The sequence below is a fragment of the Polypterus senegalus genome, chromosome 18, assembly GCF_016835505.1.
Source record: "Polypterus senegalus isolate Bchr_013 chromosome 18, ASM1683550v1, whole genome shotgun sequence".
Classification (NCBI taxonomy): Eukaryota; Metazoa; Chordata; class Cladistia; order Polypteriformes; family Polypteridae; genus Polypterus; species Polypterus senegalus.
In genome coordinates, this window is record NC_053171.1 from 13,003,325 (window position 1) to 13,027,045 (window position 23,721).

Sequence of the window (23,721 nt, forward strand, 5' to 3'; positions counted from 1 at the left end):
GGTAGTAATCAAGCCCAGGTGTGGCCGGTGAAATTGAACTCCGCTTTCCAAAAAATGTGATTAACCAAATGATTTAACAAGGGGGGCAATTCCTTTATCACACAGGGCCATGTAGGTTTGGATAGTTTTATTTTTTCTTAATAAATAAAATCATCACTTTAAAAACTGCATTTTGTGTTTACTTGGGTTATCTTTGTCTGTATTTACATTTTTTCGATCTGAAACATGTAAGTGTAACAAACGTGCAAAAATAAAATAAGAAATCAGGAAGGGGGCAAATACTTTTTCACATATCTCTACTCTTTTCAGATGCCAATTTGCTTCATGGTTATAATTTGCAGCATCATGAAGGAGCACAGATTTCTTTGTTTGCCGTCCCATCACTTTTCAGGGTGCGTAGTAGGAAGCCATAAGAGCTGTCATGAGCCATGAAGAGGGGTGTCTTGACAATGCAGAATGGCGCGGCTTCACTGTGGCACCTGAATTGGGCAGAATGAGTGTCCGCGCTTGCTTTTTTTTTTCATATCCATAAAATATGGATTGTCACTTTGTGTTCTGCTCATAATGCTGATAACCATTTTATCCTTGTTCATAAGGATGAAATGTGCAGGTTGTGTTATAATAAGAAAGTCCATTTGTCTCCCAAGTTACCTTTCTTGCTAGTCAGGACTGTTGACAGAATTTCAATGTTCAACTGCTTTGACTGGCATCACCAGCCAGCGCCACTCCTCTTGGAGCTCCACACAGTAGTAGTAATTGGTTAAGGCTCATTTTTATATATAATTTATATTATAAGCTATCCTGTAAAAATTTGAAGTCCACACTGTCACAGAAGTCGGTGGCTGTGATATACAAGGTGATGCTCTAAACTCTCATAATTGTTCTTTCCCTTCATTTTTTTTTTAAGCATCCTCTACTCCTTCAGGAATGAGTTCTTCTGGCCTGACTTCTTCAGGCATGTCCGGGGGCGTGCCTACTGAGGCGGAACAGGCATGGCCACAGAGCAGCGGCGAGGAAGATCTTCAGCTACAGCTCGCTCTGGCTATGAGTAAAGAGGAAGCAGAGCAGGTGAGTTGTTGATCTGTAGCCAGGCGTCTGGTATAAAGTGTTGTAATTGTGACTGGGGAAATCCCCCTTAGTAAAAGGATAAGCATCTGTCTGTGTGTCTCTAGAATGTGAAAAGATATGGTGCATCACAAACTGTGGTTTTTTTTTTTTTTGTAGTAAGCTCCATTGCATTTGCCATTCCAACAGCTGGTGCATGACAAACATTAATACGGCTTTGATGAATCCCAAACCAAATGGCATATAACGGAGACCTATGCATTGCGTGTGTCATTCCAACAGATGGCACATCACAAACATTTGTTGCAATGCATTTTATTACTACAAATGTTTGTGGTGTCTGCATTTTCAATGCATTTTCTTACTACATGCATTATATGTTACATTCCAACGGTTGGTACTCTACAAATGTTAACACTTAGCGCAGACATATGCATTGCATTTGTCATCATCTCAATAGATGGCGCATCACAAACATTAATACGGCTTTAAAGACTTACATACCAAATGGTATTTAACAGAGAAGTATGCATTGCATTTGTCATTCCAACAGATGGCACATCACAAACATTTGTTACAATGCATTTTATTACTACAAATGTTTGTGGTGCCTGCATTTTCAATGCATTTTCCTACTACATGCATTACAAATTACATTCCAACAGTTGGTGCTCTGCAAGTGTTAACACCAAGGTCTGTGTTGATTACTTAGTTGAGACATATGCATTGTGTTTGTCATTCCAGTAGATGGCGCATCACAAACTTTAACACTGCTTTTATGAATTCCATACCAAACGGCATTTAACAGAGATATATGCATGGCATGGAGCACTGCAAGCATTAATGCTGAGGTCTTGGTTGCTTACTTAGATGTCTTAGATGGGTAGCACAGAGAGTACATTATAACTTCTAAAGGAACTGGAAGAAGTAACTTTTTAGAAAACGTAAATATCAACAGGCCCTTATGTTTAACTTGGTTTTTTATTTGCATCTTATTTTAGTACCGTGGGTTTGTGAGTTTCACTTGAATAAAATAAAATGAAATCCTTAGACGTGGGCAGGGAGTGTGGCCCTCTAGTGGGTACAGTTTCAAACTGCATGGCACTAGAATGTCAGCATTAGTGATCCTCAGTGGGTTCACCTTGCCATATGGCTTTTAACTAACTTGTGTAGTGCCCCAGAAATGATAATGCTGAGTTCTGTGTTGATTGCTTAGATTTCAGCCCATCTTAGATAGGGAGCATGGCTAGTGTTTTATATTTGTCTAGGCCCCATATGATGTCCGACACAAAAAGAAAACAACACGGTGCCTGTAACTGTTTTTATTTAACAATTTTAAGAAAATCAACGACGATCATCTTGAACATAGTCTCCTTCTGGGTAGACACATAGCTCCTTACGACGTGGCGAACGTTCAAAGTAATTCCACAGATTAATGCTGAATGATTAATTGCATTTTTATTGTTCTTGTGATAAGTCATTTCTAGGGTAACCTTATCTCTGCATGAAATGTATAGCAGCGATAAACTTAAAACAGCAGTTAGGCAAATAACTGAAGTACAAAGTAAAAGGCTGAAAGCAGAGACTGTCTCACGCTGCCCACGCTCACTGCAGACAGTTACGTCGTATCTGTAAGAGGCGCAACAGCAGCTCGGTGGCCATCAACTCATTTGTTAGATGTACTGAAAATTCTGGCTTAACAGGAGAAGATTTGGTCCGCAAACGAGCCAGCACATCTGTCATATGGCAGTACTTTGCCTTTAAATGGGAAGACCATTTACAAACGCGGGTATTTTGTAAATCCTGTCGAGCGAAGGTGGCTTCTGTGAGAGTAAACACATCAAGCCTGTTCCACCATTTGAAACACAGTAATAAAGAGCAGTCCAAAACACGGGCAGATTGAAGACAAAATCTGAACCATCTAAACCATTCATTGATTTTTTTTCCAAACGTTTTTAATGCGCATCGCCATACAAGCCCGGGTGTCGACATCCAAAAGAAATAACGCAGGCCATCACCCACGCTACCTGTACCAATAAATACTGTCCAAAAAAATGGTTTTGTGTACCTTAACAACCTTGACCAAGATTCCACCCATATGTATTTTTCCCAAGTCGCCATGCCAGAGACGTATCAGCTGTGTTACAGACTGGTGCTGGAAGAGACGAAAGACATGGAATTTTTTGCACGCACGACCGATCTTTGGTCAGGCAGGCCTACATAAACCTGACAATTCACTTCGCCGACTGTGACTTTGAATTAAAGACTCTCTGTGTTATCGTCCTACTTCTCCAAAGAACACTGTGGGGAAAATTTAGCTACGGAATTACGTGAGGTTTTTGGCTAGCTGATGTTTATGTGAAGATGGGCAGGTGTGTTTTACTACTGACAATGCAAAAAATGGGAACAAAGGTACCGAAGTAAATGATGGGCCCAGACTTCAGTGTTTTGGGAACAGGCTGCACCTTGCCGTTGGTTAGTGTTTATTTTATTTAAGAGATTTAACTGGCTAGTAACACAGAGTAATGCGGAGTTAAAAATGTTTGCCGTTCTGTTTTTGTGTTTACCGCGTTTGACAGACACCTTAAGGACGACGTAGCGCTAGTGTTATGTGCTCAGTAGGTAAACATTTCAGACCAGAGTTGCTAACAAACCCAATTCCTCAGCTAAGATAAAGGAAATCGTCAGGTAAGTCCAACCCAATCCCCCTTCTTCCCCGACCCCCTTTATCCTGAAGTGCATTGCTACCTGTTGTGTGATGCAGTGGGCAGTTGCACCCTAAGGTCTAGGTTAACTTTTGCTGCAATCTGGTTTGATAGTTTTATTTATTTAAAATGGGGTGTTTATAGGCCCCAAATAATTTACAGCATATTTTTTGAGAAGTCAGGCAAAATGGCTCCTTTGATTGGCTAACTAGAAAGATTACAATATCCATGGTTTCGAGGCAACTCGGGCCCCATCTTCAGGCAAGATGATTACAACTGTGATATATATATATATATATATTTTTTTTTTTATCAAAAACACATTTATACCATTGTGATTTGTATTACACCTATCCCCTTTTTAGAATCTAGAGTGCATTTTTCATGGTCAGAATATGTGCCCAACAAAATGCAGATTCAGGCTTAAACTTGTATGGATTATGGTGCAGGTCTTTAGCCACTTTGTCTTAAGACTCAGACAGTTTTTGTTTTATGTCAGGTGCAGAATGAATCATTCACTAACGACTTAAAAATATAACGCTGGCCATCGACGTGATTTTATTTTTGCGTCAGTAATGATTTACAGACACATTAAGTGTGTCCACACCATATAAGAGCTGGAGCATACTTCACATTGTGGCGCACTTTGATGGGTCAGGACAAAGCCAAATACTCCATCTGCAAGTAAAACATTTTGACAGGGCAGGGCTGTTTATATTACAGCGAGTAAGTAACCATATTAAAAAATATTGAAATGTAATCATTTGAATATAAATTATGCTTCATGTTGCATTAAAGTTATTCTGCGGTGGGCTGGCGCCCTGCTCTGGGTTTGTTTCCTGCCTTGCGCCCTGTGTTGGCTGGGATTGGCTCCAGCAGACCCCCGTGACCCTGTAGTTAGGATATAGTGGGTTGGATGATGGATGGATGGATTAAAGTTATTTGTTGATTTGTTCGATTTTGTTCTGTTTGGCTTTGAAATTAACACGCAAAAACCTTTTAAACTTACACTTTTACTGTAAAACTTCAGTAAAAACAATTTTTTTAATAAAATTTTCGCCAATATCGCATTGAATTTTGATTCTGTGTTTGGACTTTCATCGTGACAATGCAACGTATTACTGCCCGTGAGTAAATATCATTTCTTTCTCTCTTTTAAATAAAATTACTTTTTCGAATGTTTTGGCTCTGAGATTTAATTGTCTTTGCAAAAGCTATTCTAACGGGAAATTGTAAATGTTTTAATACGAATGGCATATCAAGATTTCCTTTGTTGTCTGATGTTATCTGCGGAAGATGTACTGCATTACCTTTCTTGGGTACATCCTTCTTTCTACAGTAATTCTGCCGGTAGAAGACCGTACGGTGTTAACGGTTGTCGATATTCTTCGGGATTTTGTAAGTTGATGTTTTCGTGTTCCCCACCATCACCACCAACTGTTTCTATTTCTCATAGTCTATTGAAATGCATTTTACCAATTTGCCGTGTTACCGATCGACATTTTTGGTGTTAATTTGTTTGACTTCATCGTTTCTCTGTGGTAGGATTGCCCGTGTACTCATTTTTACTGTTGATAACCCTTCGTGATGAAATTCTTCAATAAGATTTGGACATAATACATCTTCTTTAAAGTGAGGAAAACATTAAAATTTATAAGAGCTGAGAGCAGGAACTGTTTGTGACAAAAGCATTCACAAGACTGAGAGGTGAGAGGACCATGTACGTGGTTGAGAGGAGGGCATAACTTGAAAAAAATCTCATGGCCAAAGTCTCGACTTGCGGGATTTGAAAAAATCTTCCAAAAAGTCTTGTCTTGTCGCAGCATTTTTTTTTTTATTATAATAGAGAGATATCCTTTTTTGACATGGATGAGGAAAAAGAGTCAACATATTGGCAATAATAATAATTCTTTACATTTATATAGCACTTTTTCTCACTACTCCAAGCGCTCTCCATGCAGGGAAGACCCAGGAAGCAAACCCACAGTCTCCTAATGCAAAGCAGCAGCGCTCATTTTCATCGAGAGTGTTTAGGCCAGCATTATGGCAGTGCGGTTCTGGACTCTTTTTACTCTTAAAATTGGACAACAGTTGTATTCTGGTTCCTCCTGCCTTGTGCCCAGTGCTACTGGAATAGATCAGCTTTTCCCTCCTCGGGGGCCAGTAGATTAGTGGGTTTATTCTGCTCTCCGGTTGCCATGTCACAGTTTTTGTGTAGCATTCTGTTTCTTTGAGAACACATTGTTCACTTTCGCACTTCAGAAATATCTTTGTCTCATTTTCATCTCCAGGACCTGCTCATGACATCAAGATGTCTGGGAAACATCAAAGACCCTCACCGTCTATTGTTTGAATTGGGGAGGGAGGCTAGCCTTTCATAAAGGGGTTTTATTTGCTGTTCTTGCCACAATTTGATTTATCAACCAACCTAACATTTGAGGGATAAGTTCAGTATTGTTCAGGTCAAAGTTATTTCTTTACAAATATGGCATGTATCCATTTGCCCCGCAAAACAGTTAAGCACATTCTATAAATTTAAAAAAAATATCTTCCTTGCATTGGCACTTTACATTGTAGACTATGATGCATGGAGGAAAAGCTTAAAAACATATCAAATTTGTTTATTTCTTTTTTTCTGTTCTACTGAGGGATGTAGAATGTGAGCCATCAAACAAACTGAGCTCTTCTGTATGTGAGGTTCATAGCTGCCATGCCGCTTAAAGGATCTGCCGCTGTATGGATGGTTAATAGCTGTGGTGCCTACAGCCACAGTCTCTGCCCTTCTTTCGTTTTTCCGTTCGGTTTTATTACATACGCACTTCCTTTCTATTTGTGAGGTTCAAAACATGCGTGTTCCTTATTCTTTGTCACTACATTCTATGCATTGTACTGCCAGCTGAACACACATCGGTTAACGACTCTCACGTGTAAAGAGCCCACCCCTCCGGCCCATGAGAAAAATCAGACCCATTTGACTTTACCGTAGCAGACTAGTTGGCCTCAGTTGTTAGGGATGTCACATCAGACGATCAGCTTCACATGATCCCGCCGTCGACTAGCTAAGATTATCTAAATGAAGGTCATGGCTGAAAATCACTTGAAAACACGGGCTTTATGCTGAATTTTTAGACATACAGTAGATCCAAATAACACCAGAAAATGTTGTGCTCCTTGTTGAATCAAGGAAAACAATTCATTCAACTTTACAAAATGCAGCTTTTCCTTCAGAGTTGTGTCACACTGCTAATTGATCAGTTTCAGCCGTAGTTCTCGTGCTGATGCCTCATAGCCAGAAGTCAGAGGACGAGACACCAATGTCAGCAGAAAATTTTCAGTGCAAGTCTGTGAGACACTTACTGTTTTTTCTTGAATGTCAGCAGAAAATTTTCAGTGCAAGTCTGTGAGACACTTACTGTTTTTTCTTGTGCTTAAACGTGTGAAACGTCTCGTGGGCTGAGGGCGGAGAGATGTACGAATGAGTGGCTGGTCATGTCTTTTGAGATCGCATGCCAGCTTGGTTTGTTTGGCAGTTTTATGTCCAAGCAGGTAGCCGGTCTTTGTGCTGGCCTGTTGGACTATAGAAGGATTGAAAAGTATAGCCTATAACTGGTGGGTGGCTTGGAAGTTCATATTAGCTACAGATTGACATCATAGTTAGCAAATTTGGTAGAAAAAATGCCAACTGAGATTGCATTCTTTGATCACTGTACCACTTTTGCATATGAATTAATCATATAACCTTTGTTCCAACATGTGCGGAAAAAGTATTTTGCTGGAGCACTCTGCTTTCACTGTCAAAATTCTACTTCTTCACTCTGCTCATTTTGGCGCAGGTTCCTTCACAGTACGATGGACCTACAACTTCCAGTGAATCAAATCGTATTTGTGTTCGTGAACCCTCTAACAGCAGGAGTAACGAAATGGAAAGAAAAACAGCACCAAAAAAAGTAGGATATGGCAAAAAAATATCAACTTACTGTTAATCTCAAGGGCAAGTTTATAGTTAGCTAGTAGGTCAGGTCCAGTCTACGGGCTGTAGATTTCTCCCACCCTGGTCTTTTGCTTAGTCTCAGTAGGGCTTGAATTTCAGTATTGTGAGAATCATGTATTTTATTTTAAAATCTTCCTATGTTTTAAAGTGAGGAAATTCAAGTGTTATTAAATTTTTTTGTCTTGTTATGGTATGAATTCAGAAAAAGAAAACACAATTAATGCATGCTTTGAGAATACAACAATGTGAGCAATAAACTATGAGCTGCATTTATTTTAATCTGTGGCATGTTCAGTGAGGGAATTAGAAACGATAGTGAGATGGATCACTGGCTAATAAACACACCATTCATGGACTCGATATGAAAACCAAGTGTTCAAATTTCTCCTACAGTTGATTGTCTGTCCATCCATTTTCTAACCTGTTTATCCAGCTAATAGCTTTGGGATGCCTCCTATCCTGACAGCACAAGGCACAAGACAGAAACCAACCTGGAAAGGGCACCACTGCACTGCAGGACACCCTCATGCTCACATTCACTTGTACAGGCCAGTTTGGAGTTGACAGTTCACTTATCATGTTTATTATTGAGGTGTGAGAAGAATACCCAGGCAAATTTTGGGAGAATAGGTTCAAACATATTTTTGCCCGTGTGGAGTTTTGACAAGTAGCAGTCTCTGTACTTGTGGCCAGTTTAAAACGGTAAAAGAAGGAAATGTTCTGCAGTGGATGCTTAACAGTTCCAGTGTAAAACAACAGTAAGCAAGTCAAGGATCTCAGGTTCAACAACCATGATAGGCTGAGGTGCAGAAAAAACTGGACTCCTTTTTAGTACTGTGTCTCTTCGGAGAATCCTTGGGTACCGTTGGTTTGACTTTGTGTCGAATGAGCGGTTGCTCATGGAGTCCCGAATGAGGCACATTACCTGCACTGTGAGGGAGCGTCAGTTACGGCACTACGGCCATGTGGCGCGTTTCCCAGAGGGTGATCCGGCTCATAAGATCCTCATTGTTGGGGACCGGAGTGACTGGAGTAGGCCAAGAGGTCGGCCACGTAACACCTGGCTGCGGCTGATAGAGGGTCATTTCCAGAGGATGGGACTGGACCGCATGTCTGCCTGGGAGGTGGGGGCTGCACACTGGTATCCCGAGTTGTTTTGTCATGTGGTGGGTGCGGCAATGTGCTGTACCAGTGCATGCTTCCCAATTTGACTTGACTTGATAACGCTTAATGTGATAGACTGCAACACTTCTTAATGGCGACATAGCAAGAAGTTCAAAAGACACGAAAGTACCGAAATGGGCCTCTTTACAGTTTAATCGGCTCAAGAAAGTACTCGCTTAACCACTGCCTTTTATACCTTTGTGAACTGTTTAAACTATGGTCTGTTGTGTTCTAATACTATGCTCATCTACAGCATAGGCGAAATGGTAATTAAGATTTTCACGTTTATACCGATTATTCTGGAAAGTAATAGTGAGGGTATGGTCCGTTATTACTCTGCTAAAACCGTGCACATCTATAGGTGAACCCACTACAGAATTATCACATCCTAACATGGGATTATAGTGAACATTACAAGTAAAGCTAAGTAGTGACGAAAGACAGATTACATTTTAGATATTGTCGGAGAGGACCCTCATGCAGAACCTGTTTGGATGCAGGCTGTCACGTCGATAAAAAAAGGAGTCTCTCCCAAAAGAAGTTTCCGGTTGTCATGGAGCAGATTTTTTGCCTCTTACAGAAGGTTCTCATACTAACTATAATGATCTTCATGCACACTAGTGTTTTCACACCGTTTATGATAAAGTATCTCCACCCACATTAAACCAACCGAAAATGCATATGATGTAGCCGCTTGCCTACACCGGGCATCAGCTGAAACAGGAAGAGGAAGTGTGGAGAACAGCAATGGAGAATACAAGAAACAAAACAGAAAAACATTGTTTTGTTTGGACTGATGTTGAAGTGGAATTATTATTGAAAGTAGTGCATGAGTACAAGGCGAGCAATCCAATCCGGGAAAGTTCATGTAATAAGCATAAACCAATCAGAGTGCAGTTTGAGTCTGTGTTTTCAAAGCTGTCCGTTTTCACCCATCCACAATGTGACAATGTGAAATTTTCAGAAATTTACAGCTCTGGAGGGTATTTTCAAAAGTCTCTGTTTTCAGGGGTTGAAAACACTGGGGTATGTGGACAGAAGGCAAAAATGGAGACGAATGTCTGCATTTTTTAAATGAAAATGTAGTGGTGCACCCATTACTCTTAGAACAAATGGTTAGAGCAGTGTTTCCCAACCTCGGCCCTGTGGCCTCCCTGTCGCTGCAGGTTATTCTTCCAACCAGCTTCTGTTTGGACTCCTGGGCTAATTAAGTGCTGTGTTATTTCCCAAGTTCTGTGTTTTGGGAACAATATAGAAATTAGAAAACTAAGTTTGGTAAAAAAAATATATATATATAATTATACATATATAATATATATGTACCAAGCAGTTATATGGGAATATTTTTTTTTCTTTTTAACAATATTTTCATCTTGATTTTCATTCTGTTTTTCTAGGTGTTCTAATTGTTTACTTCATCCATTATTTACTAATTAGTGGGTCTGATGCTAAAGTAGTTGCAGCCTTTGATTATTCAGTGTTGTTTGCCAGCGTGTCTGCTCTGCTCGTTTTTTAATTGTCATTAATAAGATAAAACAAAGGTGGAAAACTGCACAGAGAATGGGCAAAATATAATGAAATAAAAGAGAATTAAGCATTTTAAATCGGTAGCAAAATCAGAAATATTTCTAAATGTCTTAAAATGTAAAACTCATGCTGCTGTGCTTTTCTGAATGACAGCTGATTAAATGAGATCAGTGTTGTCACTGATTAGGATTCTGGTTGGAACAAAAACCTGCAGTCACAGGGCCAAGGTTGGGAAACACTAGGTTAGATGTTTTATCTCTATTAAGAGGATTTCCTTCTCTCAAAGCCAGAGACTGTTTCTTGCATAAATAAAGCAGCCTACCACAATACATATTTGAATTTTAAAGACTAGGGCCAGGTAGACTGACATTATTGTGCACTACAGCGGCATGTCTTTGGGATGTGGGAGAAAGCGAGAATATGCATAGAAGTCCCACAGAGTTGACCAGGTGAGGATCATTTGCGTGGCATTTAGGCCATGATTTGAATCAAAGGGCCACTGTGCTGCTCCCAGTCCCGTCTCCTCCAAGATTTGCTTCCTTTAACCGATTAAGCACGGCCTTATTTTTGTCCATTTTCTGCTACTTTGATTTAACTGGCTATAACTTCATCATCCTTTGTTCAATATTCACATTCTGCTTTGTTTTATAATAAGTGCCCGTAAGGTACACATCCATTATTAATGACCCATGTGTCATTTTGAAGGGCAGACCTTACTGTCGGAACATACATAGTTGGTAAAGAAATGATACTGTGTATGCAAATTACAACACTAATAGTTGAAAGATTCAAAAACATCTCTCTATTATATAAAAAAAATCCTGCGACGAGACTTTTTTGAAGAAAATGTTTCAAGTCCTGCAAGACGAGACTTTTGACATGAGATTGTTTCAAATCTCGCCCTCCTCTCAACCATATTCAAACATGCACACGGTCCACTAAAATCTCATTTGTGTGAATGCTTTTGTCAGACACACTTCCTGCTCTCTCAGCTCTTATAAATTTTAACGTTTTCCTCATTTTAAGTTCCCAATTAAAGAAGACATGTCCAAATCTTATTGATGAATTTTATCACAAAGGGATATCACCAGAAGAAATGAGTACACGAGCAATCCTAGCACTGAGAAACGATGAAGTCAAATGAATTAATGCGAAAATTGTCGATCGGTTACATGGCAAATTGGTTAAATGTATAACAATAGAATATGCTGAAACAGTTGGTGGTGATCGTGTGGAAGTTGAAAACATCAACTTACAATATCCCATAGAATATCTGCAACCGTTAACACCGTCTGGTCTTCCACTGCACGAATTACTGTTGAAAGAAAGATGTATCCAAGAAAAGTAATGTAGTACATCTTCAGGGGATAACATTAGACACCAAAGGAGATCTTGAAATGCCGTTCATATTAAAACGTTAACCATTTCCCATTATAATAGATTTTCCTATGACAATTAACAAATCTCAGAGACAAACATTCGAAAAAGTCAGTTTATTTATTAGAGAGAAAGAAATGAAATTCTCACACGGAAAGTTTATACATTGCGCTGTCACAATGAAAGTCCAAACACAGAATCAAAATTCAACGTGATATTGACGAAAATTGAATTCAAAAAATTGTTTTTACTGAAGTTTTACAGTAAAAGTGCAAGTTTAAAAAATATTTGCGTGTTAATTTCAAAGCCAAACAGAACGTAATCGTATGATGCAGCAAAAAACTTGAACGCAACATGAAACATAATTTACTTTCAAATTATTCCGTTTTACAAATTTTTAATATGGTTAATTAGTCGCTGTAATGTAAAATAGTTAGTTCTATTATGCATGAATAACAATCTGTTTAAATTGTACCTCCACTTACCCATATGCGAGCAGCAGAACTGCAAAATCACTCGAGCGTAGCCCCCTAGTCTTGACAAAAAAATAAAAGGAGAGACAAATTCTGAAATGTAGAAAGTAGGTTTTAATGTAATTTGAAAGTTGAAATCTCCCTCTTATTTAGATAGTAGTCTGTCCATTCAATTTTACACAATTGAATTGGGATGTTGAAGAAAGCCATTTTTTGTCAGGTGCTGTTGTGACACAGCAATTGGCAGCCTTTGAAGAGAAAAACAAAAAACATTGCAGTGTGGTTTCGGAGTATGCAAAACAGCATTCTAATATCAAAACAGTATAGTTTATTCATAGCAATGATTTTATGCACTTCCTAAAAATTTGGCATCATTGCTTGGTCCCACTTGTGGGTCCAAAACAGTGGGGCTGAGTTTAATGGGTTAAACCACTGAGAAGTGATTGTTTTGTTTTATTTTAAAGTCTTTATTGGCTGCTTTTCAATAGTCAATGCGGTTGACACCTGAACTGTCAGTCTCAGTGCTAGTGAAGGGCAGTGTCCAGATAAAGAATGGAAGGGGACTGCATCTTGTTAACAACTGTTTTCTTGGGCCTCTGTGGTGGGTGCTGCTGTGTTTGGTGCTGGTGGGGTTGGTTGTGGGATTGAAGCACCCGCCGGGCTTTCAAAGGCATTCATTACCTTCAACAGTGTTTCATTCTGTCTCTCTTCCAAACCCCTTCCCAGTTAGCCCCCCAAAACGATGAGGAACTTCAGCTGCGACTGGCCCTCAGTCTGAGCCGAGAGGAGCACGTCAAGGTCAGAGGTTACAGCAGGAGCAGGAGGTTATGGTTGAGGGCTTCTTTCCCCTTGCCATTAACACCACCTTCTTCTCCTCCTCTTCCTCTTGTCTGTCTTTCTCGCTGTCTTTTAGACTAAATCCAACTAATGTCTAACAGCCTAATCATTTGATCAATATGTAGTCCTGCATGAAAACAACAAACTCTTACAATTAGTTGATTTTCTAGTTCTTGGGTGTGTGTGCTTGTATTTGTTGGGGTGTGTGTGTGTGCTTAAAACTGAGTGCTTTTGATTTTTGTTTTGTTTTATAGAGAGCAGACGTGATGCCAGATACGCATGGCGCTTTGTTTCTAATGTTATGGTGCTTCTCCAGGCTGCTTACTTGTTACAAAGTGTAGGAAGTGAGATTGGCCACTTTGGCACCAGCTTCCATGTGATGCTTGTTTTTCAGCCAAGTGATTTTATTGCACACTATGTGAATTATGACTTTGGAGAGGCCAGGGGGCTGAGTCAGTTTATTTTTCCCTGGCTGTGCCATGAGGCATCCTGTTTATAGGGAAATTGCTTTACAGTTTACCTTGGGAGTTTTTTATTAATGAATGGTGGCCTTCCTATGAATTACAGGCGACTTTAAGAATTAAATTGACTTGATTAAAAGTAAAAAGGTTTGGACTACCGGTCAAGAGTTTTAGAACATCCCAGTTTTTCCATTTTTTTTTTTCTTCAAATCGTATCAGTTGATATACAAAATAAGCAGTAAACTGACAGAGGCTTAAATTTAAAGTTAAGGTTAGCAATAAAATGAAAAAACAAAATGTCAGAATATACAAGTGGGCCTTCAGGGAACAACTAATAGGTTATTACAACTTACAGATATTCTGCAGTAAGGCAAGTAAATGAAGCTTTACAAGTTGAAGCAAACAATTTGCACAAGTGTCCCAACTTCTGTAGATTACTTAAAAACTCTGTGTTAAAGAAGAGTTGGAACAGACTGTGTTACTACACCCTCTAGAGTACCACTTGGAAAATATGTCACTGTAGAAAACTGCAATTAACAAATGAAATGAGACTGAGCGTTATTACCCTTAGAAGTGTAGGCCTTTCATTTGGAGAAATTGCAAAATGATCAAAGTGTCAGTGAGTCCAGTGGTGTCCCACACAATCCAAACGCAACTAGAAACTGGAAGAAACTCTGATAGGTGGAGGCCTGGCAGATCCAAACCCCCCACCCAATCAGAAGTCAAGTTTCTGAGGGTCACCAGCTTGCGTGATCTCAGGGGCCGTACAACACAACTGCATCAAGCACAGCTAAACAGTGCAGGTCGACAAAAGCCAAGTGTCAGTTTGTAATGTGAGGAGGAGACTTTGTGCTGCATGTTTAACAGGGCGAGTGGCAGTGATAAAGCAATTCCTTAAGGGACATAAGTAAGAAAGCATAAAGCATACCTGCAGGCGATGTCAGACCTACGTTAAAAGAAAAGTGCAAGAAGGTGCACCTCAAGACATGAACTTCCCAGCATGGTCTCCGGACTTAAACCCCATTGAGTTAGTTTGGGATGACCTGTACAGAGGGCGAAAGGAAAGCAACCTACAAGTGCAACTCATTTGTGGGAACTTCTGTAACAGCATTGGGAAGATCCTTCTGACTAATATTTGATTTCCCTTATAGAAATATTGCCACATGTGTGTTTGGCTGTTATATCAGCAAATGGTGGCTACTTTGATGAATCAAAAAGTTTTGTTTTGTACACTTAATGATTCCTTGATGGACTATTTGTCATTGTTTTATTTGGTCTATCATGGCTGACCTATCCACTGGTACTGTGAGTACTGTGCAGAGCAGAGTGAAGGCAGAACCTCTGTGTTTTTCCCAGTTGATTCTGGGATTCGTCATGTTCAATGCTTGCATGGACTTTGCCAATGATGCTGTTATCTTCGTGGAGTCAATTGAGGCTCTGGTCAGGGCTCTTGAGAGACTGGGCTTTCGAATATCCTGATAAAAACCAACATCCAGGCCTTCGATGACTTCATAGGCACGGCCATCAGCAGTACGTCTGTCTGTGGAGAGACTGTCAACCTCGTCGAGAGGTTTACTTACCTCGGCAGCGACATTCATGTCTTTGGCGACTCTTCCTATGAAGTCAGTAGACGGATTGGGAGAACATTTGGATCATGAGGTCGCTGGAGAGGGTTTTATGGCGCTCCTGATATCGCTGCAAAAGGATGAAGGTCTTTAGAGTCCTGGTGCTTCCTGTCTTGCTATGTGGTTGTGAGACATGGATGCCATCCAGTGACCTGAGATGAAGACTGGTCTCCTTCAGTACTGTATCTCCAGAGAGTCCTTAACTTTGGTTTGACTTTGTGTAGAACGAGTGGTTGTTCACGGAGTCCCCAATGAGGCACATTATCTGCATTGTGAGGGAGTGTCAGTTACGGCACTATGGCCATGTGGCGCATTTCCCAGAGGGTGATCCTGCTCACAGGATCCTCATTGTTAGGGACCTGGGTGGCTGGAGCAGGCCAAGGGGACGCCCAAGTAACACCTGGCTGCGGCAGGTAGAGGGTCATTTCCAGATGGTGGGATGGGACCGCGTGTCTGCCTGGGGGGTTGCCAACCAGAATCCTGAGCTGTTTCATCATGTGGTGGGTGCGGCAATACGCTGTTCCAGCGCTTGCTCCCCAACCTAACCTGACCAATGCCTTTATTTCATTAAACATTATGACATGAAACTGCATCCATAAAAACTAAGGTGTTCTAACATTTTTGACTGGTAATGTATGTGTAAATTGGTCTCTTGATGCTTACTGCGTAGAGTGGGAGTTATGTTATAGCTTTTGTAATTAGGATTATAATGTGAGAAATGTTTGTTTGAACGATTAGTTTTATGAATGAGCAATGATGCACCTTCATTAGTGAAGGATTAGGTACAAATTGTTTTTAAATTTAAATTATGTTGACATATTGATGGCTTCTGTTGACTGAGATCACAGCAATGTTGCAGTAACAATTGACGACATCCGTTTCTTTAGTTTTTGTTTTCAACTTGCAGATAAAGGAATTTCATGTCTTGGCCTTCATTCGCCATTGCACTGTAAGCCAACTTGACTTGCAACCTGACGCCTTTTGCATGAACGACCCGAGCCGCACTCTGCCTGTGTGCAAGAAAGTTTACGGTCGGCTAACAAAGGGGTCTTCCTAATAATTTTTTAAGTTATTTTCTCGCATAAAGGCTGCCACACGCTGTTCGTCTGCCTCCTGCCGTGTCATGATAAGTAAGTGTGGCTCGTCAGACGTGAACTTTACCTTGACACTGCTGGATTCTTCCGAGATCCTGTGATTTTTTTTTGCAATAGAGGTCCACCAAAGATTTAATATGAAGTTTTCTTTTACAAAAACAGGTAGATGTTAATCTCGTCAGCAAAATCCATTGCCCTTTGCTTATTTAAAGTATTCACCCCGTCAGGTGTTTTCGTATTCTATTATACAACCTTGAATCTCCGTGGATTTAATTTAGCTTTTTTCACACTGATTAATAGAAAGACTGTTTAATGTTAAAACTGATATTCTGCACAGTGGACTAAATGTAACTATGCATACAAACGTGGACAAATTTGTTGGTCCCCTTTCAGCTCATAAGAAAAGTGCCACATGCCTCCTAAAATGTGATGAAATAAGAAGCCATTGTCCCCTGTGTACCTGCATGATTGGTCCTCGAGTTAAGCAAAGTGTGCGTGACAAGAGATCAAGTGTTGCTTATTCTACAAAGAGATTCTAAAATGGCCTGGACACATCTTTTGGGACCCCTGGAAAAGATCATACATTTGATGTAATTTGTATCACAGACATCTCCAATCGTGTCATTCAGCTGATTTTAAATGGAGAAAGGTCGTCACTCTGCCGTTGGGTGACCATCATGTGTCCCACACTGAACGTGGACCAGAGAAAGCAAAGGAGAGAGTCGTCTGAGGACATCAGAAAGAAAATGATAGACAGGCACGTTAAAGGCAAAGGCTAGAAGATCATCTCCAAGCAACCTGATTTTCCTGTGACACACGTGTCATTAAGAATTTCAAGGTCCACAGGACTGTAGCCCACCTCCCTGGAGAGGACAGTCAACCCCGGAATGGGCAGAAGGCTCATGAGAATGGTAGACAGAATGCCAAGAACAACTTGCAAAGCTGAGCCCCAAGGTCAGTCAGTATCTGATCTCACCATCCATTGCTTTTTGAGTGACAGAGGGCTCAATTGACGAATGAAGACCCAGCAGGGCTCCACTGTTGAAAGAAAAACACAAAAAAGCCAGACTGGAATTTGCTAAAATCCATATTAATAAGCCACAGTGCTTCCGGGTGAAGGTCCTATGGACAGATGAGACACAGTTTGAGCTTTTTGGCAAGTCACATAAGCTTGATGTCCACAGATGGGAACTTGAAGCTGTCAAAGAAAAGACCACCATACCTACTGTGAAACGTGGAGGAGGCTCGGTTATTTTTTGGGTCTGCTTTGCTGCGTCTTGTAAGGTGGTGCCTTGAGTCTGTGCAGGGAACAATGAAATCTCAAGACTATTGAAACATTCTGGAGCAAAATGCACTGCCAGTGTCAGAAAGCTGTGCCTCAGTCACAGGTTGTGAGTCCTCCAATAGGATAAGGAGCCAAAACACACAGCTGTAGGCATCCGAGAATGGTGAAGAACAAAACATTGGACCGTTCTGAAGTGGCCCTCTCTGAACCCTCATTTGAATCCTATTGAACGTTTATGGAAAGAACTGAAGCGTGCAGTCAGGAGAAGACCCCTTTCAAACCTGATAACGCTGGAGCAGTTCGCTCGGAACGAGTGGGCCAAAGGTCGCTCTCCGTCTGTCAGCTTTGCACATCTCCACATGGCCGTCATTCTGTGTCGTTCTTCACAGCAGGCATAGTGTGCTTTTGATATGGAGCAGTGTTCAAACGTGGCATTTAGTCTGATGGCCAAAAAGCTCAATTTTGGTCTCTTCTGACGATAGATCCTTCTTCCTGCTGACTTCTAAAACCTCTCCTGTGCCTTCTGCCAAGATGCCATTTGCATTTTTTTTTACCTCTTTGCACTGGGCCCAGTTGTTGTCTACACAGTCTTGACAATCTTTGCCAGTGTAGCCTGTGACTCCTTCAGAGTTCTCTTGGTGGTCCCTCACTCGTCGTCTTCAGTTTTTTGTGGACGGTCTGCTTTAGCGGATTTCCAGCTCTGCCATACTCTATCCATTTCTTAGGAACTTGATTTAACTGGATTTTCAGTGACTTGGATATTTTCTTGTCTACATCCCCCTTTGCGCAGAATTGTTTGTTGTGTTAGTTTTGTCTTCATTGTATCTGTTAGCCCACCATACTGACACACCACAAGCTGGCCCTTCCACATTCAGGTGAACTTGGATGACATTCAATGGATACCCGAGACAGGTGGTCTACATTGAACTAATTCTGAGACCTCCAAAACCAGTTGGTTTCTCCAGTGATGACTTGGGGGTGTCGTTATAAGGGACATGAATACTTAGGAGATCAATTATTTTGTGTTTTATGTGTGTGCTTAATTTGTAATCACTTTGTCGAGATTTCATTTAACGGTAAAGAATCTTTTTCGGCTGTCAAAAAATCCAAATGAACTCCTCTGTGATTCAGTGTTGTACAGCCATAAAATGTGAACACCGCCAAGGGAGTGAAGACTTTACAGACACCGTATTGGATTAGGACTCCTTATCTACATTGAGCGTATCAAATTGTCCAATTGTGAGTAAGTGTGGGTGTCTATTTGTGAGTATAGTCTGAAGTTTGGTGGCGCCTCTACCAATGGTTGGTACTTACCTTGCACCCAGTCTTTCTGGGTAAGGCACTGGTGCTTTGACACCCTGAACTGGATGAGGTAGCTCAGAAATGTGTGGATTGACGGATGAACTATCAAGTAGCTTGTTCGCGTAACATTTCAGCCGAGTGCTGAACTGCTTAGATAGATAGATAGATACTGTATTAACAGCCCACTCTGCTCGTTGTACGAGGTGTTTATTACCTACCGGAACATGCAGTTTATTGAAGTGTTTGTGCATTTGGCGGCTTCATTAGTAAATGAATGCCTTCCCGTTGCCTAATTCCATCCTGGTGATGACCACAAAAGCAGTGAAGAGTGTGAGAAGTGTGTGGTGTCAGTTAGAGTTGCTAGTTCTAATTACACTCATCAAGAAGACTTTTATAGTTCCCCAAAGTCTAGCAAAGGCATTTTACACATTGTTTGATTTTTTTTTTTTTTAAAGGTGGTCTGCTCTGTCTTTGCATATTTGAGTGGGGTCACTGGCCTATCTAGAATATTAAACACACTATCTCCAGTTCTGCTATCCGTTGTAAGAAAGAGAGACAGAATCCAAGAAAAAAAGGTTTTGGGGTATCCATCCAGCATACTTGGTTTCTCATTAGAGCAAAAAAGTAGTCTTAACAGACAGAGTCCACAAAAACCTGGTGGGTTTATATAGGGTAGTCTGGAAGGGGTGTGTCATGGGGGGTAGAGCTGGAGCAGGAAGTGATGTCGTAGCTGGAGTCGGGACTGAGGTCAGGTGGGATTTCTTTCTGAAGGTCTTAAGTGGAAGCAGGAAAGGTGTTAGTATGCATCGCCAACCCCTGGTCTGGTGTAGCAATATCTTTAGTTCAGCCCATCGACTGCCTGCCAAACGTGCAAGTTTGTGTTTGTGTGACTCTATGTTGGGATGAAGTAACCCTGACCTGACCCCCTGGCCTGTGGGTAAAGAAGCCTTTGCTGAACATTCCCTGGATGGTGAATGCTGATCAGGCTCCAGCGGTGCATTTTAGGGAACAGTATGAGGCCTAGACAGCTGGCGACTATTACATCTCTGAAGTTCAGAGGTCCATAGTTTATGATTCCCAAGGCTGAAGATCAAGAAAGGTATGTTGACTTGCATTAGTTAAGAGTCAGTGGCCAGGAGACCAGCTTGTTGAGTTGAGTTGGGTTGTCGACGTCTCATGAAGTAGTTCAGTTTGAATTGTCCGGCTGAGTTGTCCTGATGAAGCATTTGCATGCAAGTAGATGTGCCCCGCCATTACCCATCTGTCTCCAAAATCCCTGATTTCTTTCCCTTTGCAGGGTTGGGTCAGATGGCCAATGATCTCTGTTGATTAATGTCATGTATCTTTGAATCTGTAGCTTTCACCGCCAATCTGAAAACTACTCCTGCTACCTTGACTGCTCACACTAACCTGTTGGTTTTTTAATATCTCCATACAAGCTGACCTTTCCAAAGCCAGTGTGAACGGAGACGGACAGCCATTGGCCAGTAGGGCAGCTGCAGCCTTTGCCATTTTAGATCAGCATTGACCACTTTCTTCTCGCTTTTAGGAGGAGCGTTTGAGGCGAGGTGATGACCTAAGACTGCAGATGGCAATCGAGGAGAGCAAGAGGGACAACACCAAAAGTGAAGAGGTATAATGAGACGGGGAAGTGCAGATTTTATTTTGTGTGTTCCTTTTTAAGACATTTGAAAATTGTAGACATTTCCATAGTTAGCCCACGGAGTCTTTGGTGGACTGAACCAGTTTCCTTTGGTTTACCATTTGGCGCTTTAGCCACTGGGCTGTGCAGCCTTCTTTAGTGCTTGATGTTTGGTTTGTCTGACCATCACGTTCAGTCTTTTTACAGTATTGGAGCAGCAAGGCCACTTAATTTGTTTATGCCTTGCACTGGAGACATTTGCGTGTGAGATCAAAAGGTGAATATGAGAAGAGAGATCAGTGTTTTCAGCTTTTATTCCCTGGTATTGACAATATGTTAAACAAGATAGAACCAAGCACATTTTGTATTAAGCCACTTGGTTTTCCATTGAGCAAAAATATTGAAACAGAATGTTTTCAAGTCAGAAATACTTACCTATTTGATCGCATATCCCTTGCACGCAATAACGGCATCAAGCCTACGACCCATCGACTTCACCAGATTTCTTGTTTCTGTGCTGGATTTGACTTTCCAGGATTTTCCCACAGCATCTTTTAGTTGTCGGTTTTGTGAGGTTTCTTCCTTCGGTCTTCTCCTCATGAGGTCCACTTGGGTTAAGATCTGCTGATTGACCTGGCCAGTCCAAAACCTTCCGTTCCCCCCACCATGATAAAGTCCTCTGTTGAGGTGGCATTGTGTTTCTGGGTTATTGTCTTGCAGCATAATAAAGATCCTCCCAATAAGTTTGGATGCTTTTCTCCATAAATTGGCAGACAATATGTTTCTGTAGACTTCTGAGTTCATTCTGCTACTACCATCATGAGTTCCATCATCAGTAAAATGACTGCCTCTGTCCCAGAAGCAGCCATGCAAGCCCAAGCCATGAGATAGCAAATGTGTTTGTACTGTATGTTTAGGATCATGAGCAGAGATCCCTTCTTTCCCCACACTTTGGTAAGTCTGTCCATCTGTCTTTCTATCTATCAATCATATAGTGCCTTTCATATCTATCTATCCATCCATCCATCCCAATGCAATATCTGTCTGTCCGCTACTTAACAGATTTAGATTGAGTTTTTTTTCTATACTTCTCTCATCATGCTAAGTATCACCGTTGACTTGCGGTAGTGATTTATTTATGTGAATCTGAGAGAGACGCAGCGGGCTGAGGGGAAGGGGACAGGGCCCTCCTCACTCACGTTCCAGCCTCAGAGCGTACCTTACCTCCGCTTACCTAGCGAACAAGAGTACTTGACAGATTTAAATCGTGGTGTTTTTTTTCTATAATTTGCTTGAACATTCTATTTGTTTTTGTGACTTCTCTCATCACGGCAAATATCATAGTTCGCTTGCGGCGCCGATTTTTTTTGTGCGAATCCGAGAGAGTGGCTGCGGGCTGAGGGGAGGGGAAGGCGGGACCTCAGGAGTAGGGAGCCAGACGGGGCCCTCCTCACTCAGCGCCAGCCTCCATTTGAGTTCCTGTACCTCTCGCCACGTGTTGGAGTGTACCTTGCCTCCGCTTAGCAAGCGATACCTGTTTGTTCAACAGACATTATCATCTTAAGGATTGTTAAAGGGTAACGTTTGACATTTTTGAGAGAGAGATCAGAACTACGTGTGTTTTAGACGGTACCTGCTGATTGCCAGAGATATCATGGCCATGTGCTCTTCTGCATACGCAGGGGGACACTCCCGTCAGAGCTAAACACAATCAGATACAGTGCCAACGTTTGACGTTGGAGTGTACCTACCTTCCGCTTGGCCAAAATTACATTTTTTTTTATTTATTGATTTTTAAATTTGTCCTGTTTCACGACTACGCGGGTGGAGCCATGGGGGATAGCTAGTCCGTCCATAAAACTTTATTTCAGAATTGTTGTGGCTCTTCTCTGTACTTTTTTGCCAATTTCAATCTGGCTTTCTGATTTTTACGGCTGATGAGTAGTTTGCATCTTGCAGTATGGTCTTGGTATCGTTGTTCTCCTTTCAAGTTTCCTTGGAACAGTGTGGACTGTGATATTTCCACTCCTGCTTTTTGGAGGTTGTTCATGATCATACGGACTGTTGTTTTGGGGTTTTGATTTTACTGCTCTCACCATTTTCTGTCATCAGTTGTTGTTTTCCTTGGTTCAGTGCCTGTTGCTCAGTACACCAGAGGTTTCCTTCTTTTTCAGGACATTCCAAATTGTGGTACTGGCTATACTCCATGTTCTTGAAATACCTCGGATGGATTTCGTCCCTTTTCTCCGCTTCAGAATGCCGTGCATTTTCCCCCATAGATAGCTCTCTGGTCTTCATGTTGGTCTGCCCTTCTTACTTACAAATGAAGTCTTTACAGCTGAAAGCCAAAGCTTAGACTGAGAGTAGATATCCAGGGCTACGTAATGATTCAGAAAGTAGTCTGATGACACACCTGGGGAACAAGAAACTCCTGTCAGCTTGTCACATTCCAGTAGTTTTGCTCACTTGAAAAACAGGGTGGTGTGATACAAAATGTGCTCTGTTCTGTGTTGTTCAACATATTGAGATGTAAATACCTGGGAATAATAAGCTGAAATTCTGATCTCTTTTGCTCTCACACACAAATGTCTTCAGTGCACGGCAAAAACAAATTCATTGGCCTTGCTGTTCCCAGGGGACTGTATGTGACCCCGACATGTCTTCAGTGTTATTTCAGCTTCAAAAAAAAAAACTCAGACGTGAGCATCAGCAGGATTTGCACCCTAGGAACCAAGTAACCCAAACTCTTCTATAGAAAACATTTCAGTAATTGTTTACTGCTCTGGTGCTCCTGTTTCTGATCATAAAGTAGGTCATTACGATAGCAATTAAAAAGAAGAATTAATAATTGCAGAATTACGGTATTTGCCATAATTCGAGATATTATCAAAAATTAATTTCAGGGTTCCTCCAGTCCCACTTTCTCTTGCACGATTTGGCTCAAAAACCAATCGGCACATCGTCATTTCATAACAGGCTCAAGTTTCGAGTTTGGAATTTCTCCGTCCAGCCGTTTTCGCTCTAGACCTTCCTGTGACACACACACACACACACACTCCTCATCAAGATATCAATGTTTTCGATATCAGGAAACACTAAAACTTCGAGATCTGTTGAAACCAGGAGATCAAAATATCTGATGAATCTAAAGCTTTCGCTTCTCCCCCATAGAC

At 41.2% G+C, this 23,721-nt stretch overlaps 1 protein-coding gene across 8 annotated transcripts in view; it reads left to right on the plus strand.

The window, feature by feature from the left end:
• Positions 1–23,721, plus strand: part of epn1a (epsin 1a) — a 54,137-nt gene that overhangs the window by 17,996 nt on the left and 12,420 nt on the right. For 4 of the 8 annotated variants that reach the window (XM_039741625.1, XM_039741626.1, XM_039741627.1 and 1 more), the window contains 4 exons: positions 908–1,068; positions 7,604–7,717; positions 13,029–13,100; positions 20,456–20,539. In XM_039741625.1, coding sequence (XP_039597559.1) covers positions 908–1,068; positions 7,604–7,717; positions 13,029–13,100; positions 20,456–20,539 — 431 coding nt within the window. The remainder of the gene's footprint in view (positions 1–907; positions 1,069–7,603; positions 7,718–13,028; positions 13,101–20,455; positions 20,540–23,721) is intronic. The other 4 variants (XM_039741628.1, XM_039741629.1, XM_039741630.1 and 1 more) reach the window with 4 other exon arrangements.